The sequence below is a fragment of the Saimiri boliviensis genome, chromosome 15, assembly GCF_048565385.1.
Source record: "Saimiri boliviensis isolate mSaiBol1 chromosome 15, mSaiBol1.pri, whole genome shotgun sequence".
Taxonomy (NCBI): Eukaryota; Metazoa; Chordata; class Mammalia; order Primates; family Cebidae; genus Saimiri; species Saimiri boliviensis.
This window is the reverse complement of record NC_133463.1, coordinates 53,774,672-53,789,013: the sequence shown is the minus strand read 5'-3', so window position 1 is coordinate 53,789,013 and position 14,342 is coordinate 53,774,672. Positions and strand designations below refer to the sequence as shown.

The following is a 14,342-nucleotide window of genomic DNA, read 5'->3' as shown; positions in this document are numbered from 1 at the left end:
ATACATTTAGAAAATATTGGTACACAGATAATATTTAAACTCATCTTCTATTCTCTCACTCTTGGAATTTCACTTGATACTGCAGATAAAATAGATGGCTGATCTGAGGAAAACTAGCCCAATAATTCACAACTCATTCCTGCTCACAAAGGTCTAAGATTCTGTTCTACCTACATATCAACCTCAGTATAAAATAAAAGAAAGAAAAACTCTTCATAGAAAAGGAGTCATTTTTAGTGACAAAACTCAATTATAGGCCATTATATTATGCTTCAAGAATCCCCAAATTCCTCCAAAAAACAAAACAATATTTTGTTTCCTCACAAAATCCAATTCTCAAATTAAAATCAGTTGAGAACTAAACTTGAGCAAAACTTGAGTAACTATGAAGAGAAATCAGTTTTTTAAATTCATGCCAGCCAATTCATAACTGGACTAGACCAAAATTAGTCCAAGGTAAGCGTAAAAGAAATCAAGGCCCTATATTTACTAATACCAGAATATAATTTTGTGTCCCTTCACTTGGGTAAAAATGTGAATAAGTTACTTCTCATAATGAGTAGATTCAAGACAAGAAGAAGTTCAAGCCAGTAAACTGGCTAGGTCTGTTCATACAAGTCACAAAACGGAACCAGCTATTTGTTGTTGTACTATTCTCCTCTTTAAAATGTAGCCTCATGGGTCTTTAAAGTCAAAAACCTGTGTTATCCATTGTTGTGTAGAATTCCATCTTAACTCAATATAATAAATACTAAACTCTAAAAATATTCTCTTTGCCACGGGTTGCTTCGAAGAACTCAAATTTTGATTTGAGTTGGAGTCACCTTAAAACCAGCATGATTGCACATTAAAATAATCTGACAATTACTATGGCTCTAAAAACCAAATTATATTAAATGAAAAGCTGAGCTACAAAGAAAGAAAAGCCAAGGTGCCAAAAAGGACGATGGAGTTACATACCAGAATATTATGCTTATAAACTGACATTGTGTGATTTAGATATTAGTACCTATGGAGGAACAACACAGAATTTAAAAATAAAGCCTAAGTATGACATAGGCTGAAGAGCTGAATCTAAGATGGTGCACAAAGCCAGGGTATTTAAAACTCAATACCTTTAATGAAAAGATAAACTATTAAAAGTTCATCTACTGACAAAAGAAAGCACAAGAAAGTATGTCTCCATTTATACTCTGGATTAAGGAAAAAGTCTCTCCCAGTAATTTAGAATATTGGCCTGTACTTCAAACACAGGTTTATAATTTGCAGCATGTCCATGAACCCAGAAACCTGAAATCATCAAGAATGCTAATCCCAGGCCAAATATTCCAGGAAAACATTAAAGCTTCTTAAGGGACACACCATCAACAATGGCTGCAAAAGAGTCCCATGAGTTGAAAATAAAAAGGCAAAAATGAATTCCCATGAATTGAATAAGATGCAAAATCTCATTCAAAAATGAGATTCCCATGAATTGAAAAGAAAATAAAAAGCCAAAAATGAGTTCACAGGAACTCTCAAAGCTATGAAAATACACGGAAATTAAGTAATCTGCTCCTGAATCATTTTTGATCCAACAATGAAATCAAGATGAAAATTTAAAAATTCTTAGAACTGAATGATTATAGTGACAAACATGTAAAAAAAACTCTGAGATACAGCAAAAGAGGTGCTAAGAAGAAAGTTCACAGCATTAAAAGCCTACATCAAAAAGCCTGAAAGAGCACAAACAGACATCAAAGATCACACCTCACGGAACTAGAGTAACAGAACTAACCAAACCTAAACTCAGCAAAGGAAAATAAGTAACCAACATCAGAGCAAAACTAAATAAAGTTAAAACCAAATAAATAATGCAAAAATTAAATGAAATAAAAAGCTGGTTCCTTAAAAAGACAAAAATTATATCTTATTAGTGATATTATCCAAGAAAAGAAGAGAGAAGATCCAAATTAGCTCAATTAGTAACAAAATGGGAGCTATTACAGCCAATAACACAAAAATATGAAAGGCCATTCAAGACTATGAACACATTTATGCTTACAAACTGGAAAACCTGGAGGAGACAGATAAATTCCTGGAAATATACAGCCCTCCAGATTAAAACAGGAAGAAATAGAAACTCTGAGCAGACCAATAACAAGCAGCAAGATTGAAACAGTAACAAAAAAAAAAAATTGCCAACAACAACAACAACAACAACAACAACAACAACAACAACAACAAAAGTCCAGGACCAGATTCACAGCTGAATTCTATCAGACATTCAAAGAAAAATTGGTACCAATCCTATTGAAACTATTCCAAAAGACAAAGAGGGAATCCTCCCTAAATCATTCTATGAAGCCAGTATCACCCTAATATCAAAACCAGGAAAGGACATAACCAAAAAAAAAAAGAAAGAAAAGAAAGAAAGAAAAAGAAAACTACAGACCAATATCCCTGATGAATATAGATGTAAAAATGTTCAACAAAATACTAGCTAACCAAATGCAACAGCACATATGAAAGATAAGGCACCATGATCAAGTGGGTTTCATTACAGGGATATAGGGACTTAACAAATACAAATCGATAAATGAAATACACTACATAAACAAAATTAAAAACAAAAATCACATGATCATTTCAATAGACCCAAAAAAACCATTTGACAAAATCCAGCATTGCTTTAGGAATAAAACCCTCAACAAAATTAGCATAGAAAGGACATGCCTTAAAGCAGGTGTCTCCAAACTACGCCCACAGGCCGCATGCGGCCCCCTGAGGCCATTTATCCAGCCCCCCACCGCACTTCAGGAAGGGGCACCTCTTTCATTGGTGGCCAGTGAGAGGAGCACAGTATGTGGCGGCCCTCCAATGGTCTGAGGGACAGTGAACTGGCCCCCTGTGTAAAAAGTTTCGGGATGCCTGCCTTAAAGTAATAAAAACCATCTATGACAAAACCACAGCCAACATTATATCAAATGGGGAGAAGTTAAATGCACTATCACAGAGAACTGGAACAAGACAAGGATACCCACTTTCACCACTTCTATTCTACGTAGTACTGGAAGTCCTAGACAGAGAAATCAGACAAGAGAAAAAAATAAAGGGCTTCAAAATAGGTAAAGAGGAAGTCAAACTGTCATTGTTCACCAATGACATGATCAAATACCTAGAAAACCCTATAGACTCATTCAAAAAGCTCCTAGATCTGATACACGGATTCAGTAAAGTTTCAGGATACAAAGTCAATGTACAGAAATCAGTAGCACTTCTATACACCAACAGCAATCAAGCAGAGAATCAAATCAAGAACTCAACCCTTTTGCCATTGTCTGCCAATTAGCTAAACAACAACAACAACAACAACAACAACAACAACAAAACCTTTGTTAGGAATATACCTAACAAAGGAGGTAAAAGACCTCTAAGGAAAACTACAAAACGCTGCTGAAATAAACAATAGATGACACAAACAAATGGAAACACATCCCAACCTTATGAATGGGTAGAATCAATAATGTGAAAATGACCACACTGCCAAAAGCAATCTATACATTCAATGTAATTTCCATTAAAATATCATCATCATTCTTCACAGAGCTAGAAAAAAACAATCCTAATATTCATGTGGAACCGGAGAGAGCCCACATAGCCAAAGACAAACTAAGCAAAAAGAACAAATCTGGAAGCATCACCTGACTTCAAACTACACTATAAGGTTATAATCACCAAAACAGCATGGTGCTGGTATAAAAATAGGCACAAAGAATAGAGAACCAAAAAATAAAGCCAAATACAACCAGCTAACTAATCTTTGACGAAGCAAACAAAACCATAAAGTGGGGAAAGGATACCCTATGCAACAAATGGTGTTGAGATAACTGGCAAGTCACATGTAGAGGAATGAAACTGGGTCCTCATCTCTTAACCTTATATAAATCAACTCAAGATGTATCAAAGATTTAAATCTCAGATCTGAAATCATAAAGATTCTGGAAGATAACATCAGAAAACCTCTTATATACATTGGCTTAGGCAAAGACTTCATGACCAAGAACCGAAAAGCAAATCCAACAAAAATAAAAATAAATAAAATAGACTTCATTGAACTTCTTCTGCACAGCAAAACAAATAATCAGCAGAATAAACAGACAACACACAGAGTGAGAAAATTCTTTGCAAGCTATATATCTGGGATATTGACCTTTTGGCCAAACCCTTGCTGATAACAGTATTTTGGTTCTCAGTTCTCACTGTTCCCTCTGGTCATGGAGCCTCTGAATAAAAATGCACATAGCTATGGAGTGGGGTTTAGCTGTAAAGGTGACCTTCCAACTTCATATAAACTTCGGCTCCTCTAACAGTAGGCTGGCAGTAACGCAGGGAAGTTGTTTTCCCATTTCTCACTGAGCAGACTGTGACTATTTCCATATGGATTTTCCATTGTTAATGTTACTCTGATTCTTTGTTTTAAAATAAAAATTGTGAATGTACATGAAAAAAAAAAGACTCCCTATTGGGTACAATGTACACTGTTCAGGTGATGGGTGCACTAAGATATCAGAAATCACCACTGAAGAACTTATCCGTGTAAACAAACAACACATGTTCCCCAAAAACCTATTGAAATTTAAAAAAATAATTTAATTAACCAAATAAAAATAAGATTTACAGGACAAAAAAAAAGAAATGAAATTTTGATTAAAGGGAATCTATGAAGCAGTCATTTGGACTTTGAGTAAACTCCTCATTAGTTACAAAGATCCATTATTTGAACTCACAAGACTAAAATCAAATGTCTTAATTTTCCTATATCCTACTTGCATCATGAGTTTCATCCTCTCTGTTAATGTTTCATCCTTATTTAATATTCAAGAAAAAAAATCTGGGGGGGATTAGAGGAGGGATACCAGGGGTTAAGGAGGTTGGGGAAAGATAACGGGGGGGGGGGGAGAAATGCCAGATATAGGTGATGGGGGGATGGAGGCAGCAAACCACATTGCCACGTATGTACCTATGCAACAATCCTGCATGATCTGCGCATGTACCCCAGAACCTAAAGTACAATAAATATATATATATATAAAATCTCATCTAAGTATACTACAGAATCTGGCTTTATCTTTAAAAATATAAATCTCATTTCTACATTTGCACATACTATTAAGGCTTTGGAAATATTTGAAACAATATTTTTAAATGGCATGCATAAAGTTATAATTTGTATGGCTAAGCGATAATTTATAGATTATGTTTGTTAATAATTTATATATAAATGACTTTGAAGTGAACTTCCTAATCAAACTGCTTCTAAATGGTCTTGAAGAAAAATATACATGAAAAATTATCATTAAACTTTTGGAAAGAGGATAAAACCATTAAATTTTTAAAACTCCTTTTTTACTTTATTCTAACCCCTTTAATCTCAAATACTAAAAACGTAGTGAAACTTCCGGTGTTTGGTACAGCATCTTCTTCAATATAAGAAGTATATATTAATAAAAGTACTTTTGATGATTTCAGAATCTAAACACAATGAGCTTTGCTCTTTTTTGAAGATATGAATAGACAGTACTAAGAAAATGAAACACAAATGGTTTGTAAACAAGAAAAGATGTTCAACATCACTCATAGTAAGATAAATGCAAATTAAAATTACAATGAAGGTCGGATGCAGCGGCTCACACTTGTAATCTCAGCACTCTCTGAGGCGGGAGGATCACCTGAGGTCGGGAGTTCGAGACCAGCCTGACCAACATGGAGAAACCCCGTCTCTACTAAAAATACAAAATTAGCAGAGTGTGGTGGTGCATGCCTGTAATCCCAGCTACTCAGGAGGCTGTGGCAGGAGAATCGTTTGAACTCGTGCAGTGGAGGTTGCTGTGAGCTGCAATTGCACCACTGCACTCCATCCTGGGCAACAAGAAGGATACTTCATCTCAAAACAAAACAAAACAAAAATGAACAAACAAAAAAACACATTAAAACTAGTAAAGATTAAAAAGTTGGATATGCTGTTATTAGGATGTGGGGAACATGCACTCCCACATGCCATTAGTGGAGGTATAAATTAATACAACCGTTGGAGAGAAAAATCTGGCCTAATAATCAAAATTTGAAAAGCCCTGCAATTCTGCATCAAGGAATTTATCCTACAGGCACATCTGCACATATGCAGTGTAACATAGGTACAAAAATATTTACTGAAGTACTGTTCATAATAGCCAAAGATAAGACATAATCTGGCTATATACACTGTGGCACATCCATACAAAATAATGATGAATTCACTAAGATGAACATGTTAATTCTATGAGTACCAATATAGAAAAATTTCCAAGATATTAGAGTAAGAGATATAATTAAGAGGCACACCATTTGAGTGAAAATTATGTCTACCTAATATCACTCAGAATATATTTTAAAAATTATAACTTTTACGTGGGGTAAAGAACTGTGGAACTGGGAAATTGAAGAACTGAGGACCAGAGATGGGAAGAAGACTTAGTTTTAGTTTTTGCTATATATACTTTTGCACATTCTGAATTCTGTGCCATGCCCTTATATTACCTACCCAAATACACAATAATCTTCTTTAAAATAAGCATAAATATTTTTATATACTATAACACAGGAGGAATGAAGACTTGTATTACAGAGAGACATAGGAATTAGAGGTAGAATAGGCCCAGAGGAAGGAGTTAAAGGAACTAAAAGTGTCATTTCAGTTATAGGAGCATTGAGAGGTAAGACTGCAATGAAGAAAGAAGAGAAACGAGTAAGGGAAAATGAAAATAAATCAGTTTATTCTGCCAGAGATGAGAAATCACATGCAGTTGCATACAAACAAGGCCTGGCCGAAAAAGAGTTCTCTCCTGACTCTGTCCTAGTCAGATAGATTAAATCAAAGCCCTGGAAAGACCCAGCAAAGCTAACAGAAGAATCTATGCAGAACCTATGAAATCAGGAATACCCCTAACAGATCAGGAGTACCAGTCTGTAACCTGTTAGGAACAGGGCTGCACAGCAGGGGGTGAGCAGTGGGAGAGTGAGTAAGCAACGCTTCATCTGTATTTACAGCATCTCCCTATCACTTACATTACCGCCTGAGCTCTGCCTCCTGTCAGATCAGCGTCAGCATTAGAGTCTCATAGGAACACAAACCCTATCGTGAACTGCACATGGGAGGGATCCAGTCTGCATGCTGCTTATCAAAATCTAATGCCTGATGATCTTTCACTGTCTCCCCACAACCTCTGATGGAACTGTCTAGTCACAGAAAAACAGGCTCAGGGTTCCCACTGATTCTATACTATGATGAATTGTATAATTATTTCATTATATATTACAGTGTAATAATAACAGAAATAAAATGCATAGTAACTGTGATGTTCTTGAATCATCTTGAAACCATCCCCTCACCCCTGATTCACGGAAAAATTGTCTTCTATGAAACTGGTCCCAGGTGCCAAAAAGGTTGGGGACTGTTGTGTTAGATCATCACTGGACTCAATGACTAAGAATGCTCTATTTTATCTTTTCTCTTGAAATATAATAAATTCTCCTGTTCATTTTTAAACAAGGTAGTGAGTTTCACTTTCCTTATTGTCAATTAGGAAAGTGGTTCCTCAAAGTTCCAGGGAAGAAATCAATAATCAAATACAACAATCCAATGAATTAGGCACTGTTAATATACAGTTAATTATTACCTCCATTTAGAGATAAGGAAAGTGAGGCTTACAGTGATAACCTAATATAGTTAGCAAAATAATAGAGCCCGGCTTTAAACCCAGGCATTCTGCAATTAGAATTTGTGTTCTTAATCATTTCATGTTGGATCCCACCTCAGCCTCTTTTAGGGTTTCTCCACAGTTGAGTTGCATAGAAGTATCCATGAGAATGAAATAAAATGACAAACATTCAAAAGTCTATTACAGTGCTCTTTACTAATAATTGTTTAATAAGGTTAAATAATTTTCTTTTAATTGAGAGAGACTCTCACTCTGTGGGGCCGTGGCATGATCTCAGCTCACTGCAACCTCTGCCTTCTGGGTTCAAGCGATTCTTGTTCCTCAGCCTCCCAAGTAGCTGTGCGCTATCATGTTGGGTTAATTTTTATATATACAGTAGAGATGAAGTTTCACTATATTGCCTAGTCTCAAGCTCCTGGCCTCAAGTGATCTGCCCAAGTTGGCCTCCCAAAGTGCTAGGATTATAGGTGTGAGCCACCACACCTGGTCAACAAATGTTAAATGATAGTATTAATAAACTTATCTTCCCAGTTTCCCAAAAGCTCTTCAAATTCAGTATATTCATAAAATCATTGCCTTCTTTAACCTCACCCCCTAACCCCTTCCACCCTAAAAAGGCTCTTCGATCTTCCATATACTGGTTTCAACACAAATATTCTCATTCAAGCCAAAAAGCTAGTTGTCATCCTTGACTCCTCTATCTTTTTATTCTCTTCTCAACTCTCAAGCACACCAACCCTGTATAGCCACTGACATTTTCTCCCACTTTAGGAGCTCATAAACTCTCACTGATGGTATTTTATAGTTATGGGAATACCATGCAGGATAAGAAAATAGATTTCATTTTCAGTTATAGATTGTATGAAATGGTATTCACGATTGAAATAACCTGCTCAAAGCAAAGTTATCTAAAAGGTAAAAAAGTAGGAAAATATATAATAAAAATGTATGACCTGTGTCTACTCATAAGAAGTTAGTTACACTGCAATTATAAACATGCTTTGTCATCTCTCCAACTTCCTGTGAACTATATCAGAGCCAAACTGAAAATCATTTTAAATCAGTTCCTACTAATATCATATTTTATAAAACTTCAACACATGCTCTTTATTAACATTTTCAGCTGTCATACACATTTTTTATAATTACCCTATAGGGTATTTTAATTCACAGAATTTTCACAGTGTGAATTTTTAATCTGTTTTTATAGGAGACCTGTGTTTGTCCATTCTCACATTGCTATACCTGAGATTGCAGAATTTATTATGAAAAGAGGTTTAATTGGCTTACAGTTTCTCAGGCTGTACAGGAAGCATGATTCTGGCATCTGCTTGGCTTCTAAGGAGGTCTCAGGAAATATGCAATTATGGTGGAAGGTGAAGGGGAAACCAGCATATCCTACATGGCCAGAGCAGGAGCAAAAGAGAGGGGTGGGGAGGTTTTACACACTTATAAATAATCAGATCTTGTATGAACTCTATCTGGAGAACAGCACCAAAGGGATGGTGCTAAACCATTCGTAAAGGATCCACCCCCATGATCCAATCACCTCTCACCAAGGCCCATCTCCAACATTGGGAATTACAACTTAACATAAGATTTGTGCAAGGATACAAATCCGAACCATATCAAACCTGAATCAGATTTTCTAAGTTCATTTGTGCATTTATTCTAAATATGCAATCAGATGGTTTTTTAAATTATGAATTTTTTTTCTAAACTTAGAATGTATAATATATTCAAACAGTCAATAGCCCCTCTTTGCCTTTTAAATTACTCAAAACTCTTCCAGCCATCTAGACTCATTTTGTCCTATATTCTTATTGATAGTATGATGTCTAAATAATAACAGTCCAAAATACTTCTATGTCACTGACAAAAATACTCTGGATGTTTGTCTCGTTTCCCAGTTAAACAATGTAAGAATGCTGGTCTTTGTCAGGTTTACAGTACAATAGGTCTAATGGTAGTAGTAATATAAAAACTTGTGATTTTATTATAAGAATTTGCTGTGACAGACTGTTATAATCAGTTTCTAGAATGATTTTGTTAAGGTCGTTTACATGTTACTGTATTAATAAATAGAAGTGCAAATGCAAATAAATTAATCTACCACTGTTAAGTCAGTATTTACTAGAATGAGGCTCCACACAGCCACTGCTCAGATGAAATGGAATAATCAAAAATGATGTAATTTGAAAAATACTTTTAAGTATATGCTAAACTGTAACTCTGTATGAGAATATAATAATGAGCAGCTAGAAGACTACATAGGTTATGAAGGCCTAGGTACTTAAATTATGAAGGTATAATGTGCTTAAATTAGAAAAGGTATCAGATTACACTGAAAACACAGAGCACCTTCCTCTGAATATCATAGCTGCAGGTGCAAACCAAGAGATAAACAGTATGCTTCCCTTCCACATCCTTCATTTCAGTAACAGTGACCATTAGTAACATTATTCTTGTACAATAAAAGTTAATGACCTGTTAATAACAAGTGAAATTTTTACCTAATATGGTTTCAAGAGATACTAATATCCTAAGAAAACTAATAACTGTTGTAAAAAGAGAAAAGGGAAAAATTTAAAACCCACTTTAAAGTAGCCTTTCTGTAAACAGATGATAAATTGCCTCTAGAAAGTGAAATGAGCTTAATGTTGTTCCAAAACTTTAATTTCATGTTGTTCTCACTAGACATGCCTATGTCAGTATTTATTAATAGATGAACAGTTAGATATATATTCTGGCCTGTGAAACAATAATTTACAATAGAGCGTAAGTTTACTTATTTGTTCTATGAATCCCAAAAGGTCTAGGAAACATAAAATTACATTTAAAATTTTTCAATCCTCTGTTTCGATCCTACGTAAAATAGAGTAAATTTATAACTGAGGAAAAATTTAATCTCGAAGACCAACATATTCATAATAATTTACTACTAACAACCTGGGGTTATTTATATGCAATAAATGAGAAAATGTGTTAAATTATCCTACTTCTTAAAACATTTACAGAGGCAAAAATACATAGATGAGTACTGGGCAATGATCACATGCACTTCCCTTATTGTACTTCTGCATTTCTACAGAAAATCAACTCTAGATGTTTGTATGGTTTCCCTGCTGCACTGTATATCTTACTAGTGTTTCCATTAGGAGCGTTTTGGGGTATAAGAGGCAAAAAAATATTGACTACTGGTGACAGAAACAAATTTGGGAAGGCAATATTTTTCTCACATTGGGGAAATGCCTGATGACATTAACTCACTGGCTCAACAATGTCATGACTAATGACTCCAGTGCTCTTGGCCTTTCCTTCATTATCACGAATGGCTGGTCAAGTTAAAGCATCACTTTTGCACTAAAAGGTTGTGCCAGCTACATCTTTTTTTTAAATCATGATCTCCCAGCAGCTCTCAAATACTTTATTAAAACTCATTTGCTAGAACTGTGTGTCACAGCTATTCCCAGTTACAAGAAAAGCTAAGAATGTTTTATATTTTTCCAGTCTATCTAGTGGAGATTGCAAGAGAGAAGGAAGTTAAAAAAATCTGTTGGAGGAGGGGTGTGGTGGCTCACGCCTGTAATCCCAGCACTTTGAGAGGCCAAGGCATTTGAGATCAGCCAGGCCAACATGGTGAAACTTGTCTCTTCTAAAAATATTTTTTTTAAAAAAAGTACCCGGGGGGGTGGTGGCAGACGCCTGTAATCCCAGCTATTCAGGAGGCTGAGACAGGAGAATCACTTGAATACAGGAGGTGGACGCTGCAGTGAGCTGAGATCACACCACAGCACTCCAGCCAGGGCAACAAAGCAAGTGAGACTCCCGCCACCAAAAAAAAAAAAAAAAAAAGTCTGTTGAGCCATTGGGCAGAGTTGACAACAGTCTCCTTTTTCAACTACTCAACATTCCATACACTTATTTTACATGTAATACATTCACCTTCTCCCTAAAAGAGGTAATCCCAAAGTTTCATCTAATCATAACATCTGATTCCAAATCCAGGATCTCTGAGGAAAAACAAATCTTCTCATCATGGCCCAGTGTGCATCATTGTGAACCACTCACCTATACACTAGAAGACACATTATACCTGTTCCCAATTACACAATGATTGAGGAAAAAAAAAAAAAAAACAGGGGAACTGTAATAAGAACTCTCACTCAGAAATATGAAGAATAATAAATAAACAGTGACAACCGTCCATAGAACACAGCAATCCCTATATGAACAATAGCTTAGTTTCATTGGTTAGCCTATTTGGCTGCCCCTGATTGAGCTATCTAGATATTTTCACTTGATGACTACCTTTCATATCATTTGATTCTACCTTGGGAAGATGTCCCTTGCCCATTATTATCCTTGGCATTAGATATGATTTAGCACTAGCAAGTATACTTTTAGAGTCTGTATGGCTTTCATATCCACTGCTAGAATATACACCATATTGCTAGTATGAGTTCAAGGGCTTGTATATTGCCTTAGAAGTTGAAAACTCATAGAATTTGCTATCTATACTTAGGGTTACTTTAACCATTAGCCACATGTGGTTATTTTAATTAAAATTAATTAAAATTAAAGAATTAAAATTCCATTTCTTAGTCAACTAGCCACTTTTCAAGTGTTCAATAGCTATATATGACTAGAATTTACTGAATTGGATAGTGAAGATATAAAACATTTTCATCATTGATGAACGTTCTATTGAACAGTGATGTACAAAAAGTGTTATAAAAAGGCCTGTTGAATTTTATTTGCAATGTTCCAAATCTACACAAAATTATCATTTTATCTTGTAGTCAATCTTTAGTTTAAAATATAGACTGTTAAATCTTGAAACCTTATCAATGCATAAAAGTCATTTCTAAAGCTGAGTTATCATCATTAAGTGTCTCATTTCTGAGACAGGTGTCAGAATTCACCACAGAAACCACAAACAATAATTAGACCATTATGCATCCTGTATTAACTCTGGACACAAAAGTAGCACCAGAGATTCTAAAGGTTATAAATTGCCTGAATTATGCTACTTGTGAGTCAGAAAATCAGATGGGCTGGTAGATAGCTTATAGGTTCTCTAGGGAACCTGTCCCAGATCAAGGATGACACACAGTCTGGGAGATGTCTACATAAATTCACCCATATATCTTCAAAACTGCACCCAAAGTTTGGTAGAATTCCTATAGTTATTTTTTTAAAGGTAAGAAAAAGAACTAGCAGTAACATTTCTTCTACTCAGAAATTTTATTCTAAACTCATATTTAACATTCGTCACCATCTACATCATTCCCAACTGAGTAACTAAAGACTTGGAGGAGAAAAAAAAGGCTCCAACTGGTTAAAAAAAAGAAAAGAAAGAAAGAAAGAAAAAGGCACTATTTAGAAACTATCAGCTGAATGATACTCTCTTTGAGTTTTATGCCAGTCTGAAATCGGAAATCTTGAAAAGTCCTCAAGTTTAAATCTGACTCATCTAAAGAATCAGATAAAAGAATTTTTATCTATATTTGCAGAAAGTCATCAGTCTCCAAGGCAGACCCAAATTCAAATCAAACCACTAAGGGCACACACTAGCAGATGATTAAAACCTAGTCTGTAGTTTAGTTCTATCCACCTGAGTATTTTTAAAGTATAAACACATCCAATATTTAACATGAAGATAATAAGATAGACGTTTTACCAAATTCTAAACATATAAGAAAAATAAAATACATTAAATACTTAAATCAACTGTCAAATACATACTTCAGAATATTCATATTCAGTGTTATTACTTCATTTTTACAACAGTTAAATCTTTATACTAAGTCAGAAAGATAAGATTTTAAAACTTTATCAGTAAAATGATGACTTTAGCATAACAGAAGATTACAGAAATTTTATCACAATGAGGAATGCTATGAGGTCTCCTTGAGAAAACTGCTAAATTCTAAAAAGGCAAGCCTCTTTAAAAATCAAATTATCAATTTTTCATCTATAATATATAAAGTATAAATAATTTAATGTAAGTTTTTCAGTAAAAGCAGATAGCATGCTCAAATATGCCATAATGCTTAGCAATTATCATGCATCATACCTATAACAAAACACTGAGAAGTATATAAATTAACTATAGCTATAAAATTAAAACTGGCAATAACAACAGTAAGGAAAAACTAATATTAGACAGAAAAAAGAACTCTAACCACTTTGTCCTCCTGGAGTGAATTCCACGAAAGCAAGTTAGAAAAGACAGAAAAGACAAAACAAAAAAGAAATAATTAATTCCATTCTTAAAACAAGAGTTTTAAAAGTTTTTTATAAGTGAAATTAAAATTCTGAAAATGTCTGAAAATTACATTTGACTGAAATCTAAAATTTTAGATTTTAAACAAAAAATTTTAGGGGGGAATTTTTTTCCATACATTTTATTCAATTCAAGCAAAAGCATGCTATATAATAGACTATATTAAGATATATAAACAAAATAATTTCCATAAAAGCAAATATCCAAACATCAGGAAAAAAAAAACACTCTTTCTACAAACAAAATCAGCTAAACACTGAACTCAAAAACTGAGAAATGTTTAAGAAAAAAGCTTTTATATACAAAGACAAAAA

At 34.5% G+C, this 14,342-nt stretch overlaps 1 protein-coding gene across 37 annotated transcripts in view; it reads right to left on the bottom strand.

Annotated features, from left to right (window-relative positions):
* RIMS2 (regulating synaptic membrane exocytosis 2) overlaps window positions 1-14,342 on the bottom strand; it is a 730,833-nt gene that overhangs the window by 500,511 nt on the left and 215,980 nt on the right. For 28 of the 37 annotated variants that reach the window (XM_074387016.1, XM_074387028.1, XM_074387027.1 and 25 more), the window contains one exon: window positions 13,928-13,939. The exons of the other annotated variants lie outside the window; for them this stretch is intronic. In XM_074387016.1, coding sequence (XP_074243117.1) covers window positions 13,928-13,939 — 12 coding nt within the window. The remainder of the gene's footprint in view (window positions 1-13,927; window positions 13,940-14,342) is intronic. 37 annotated transcript variants of the gene reach the window in all.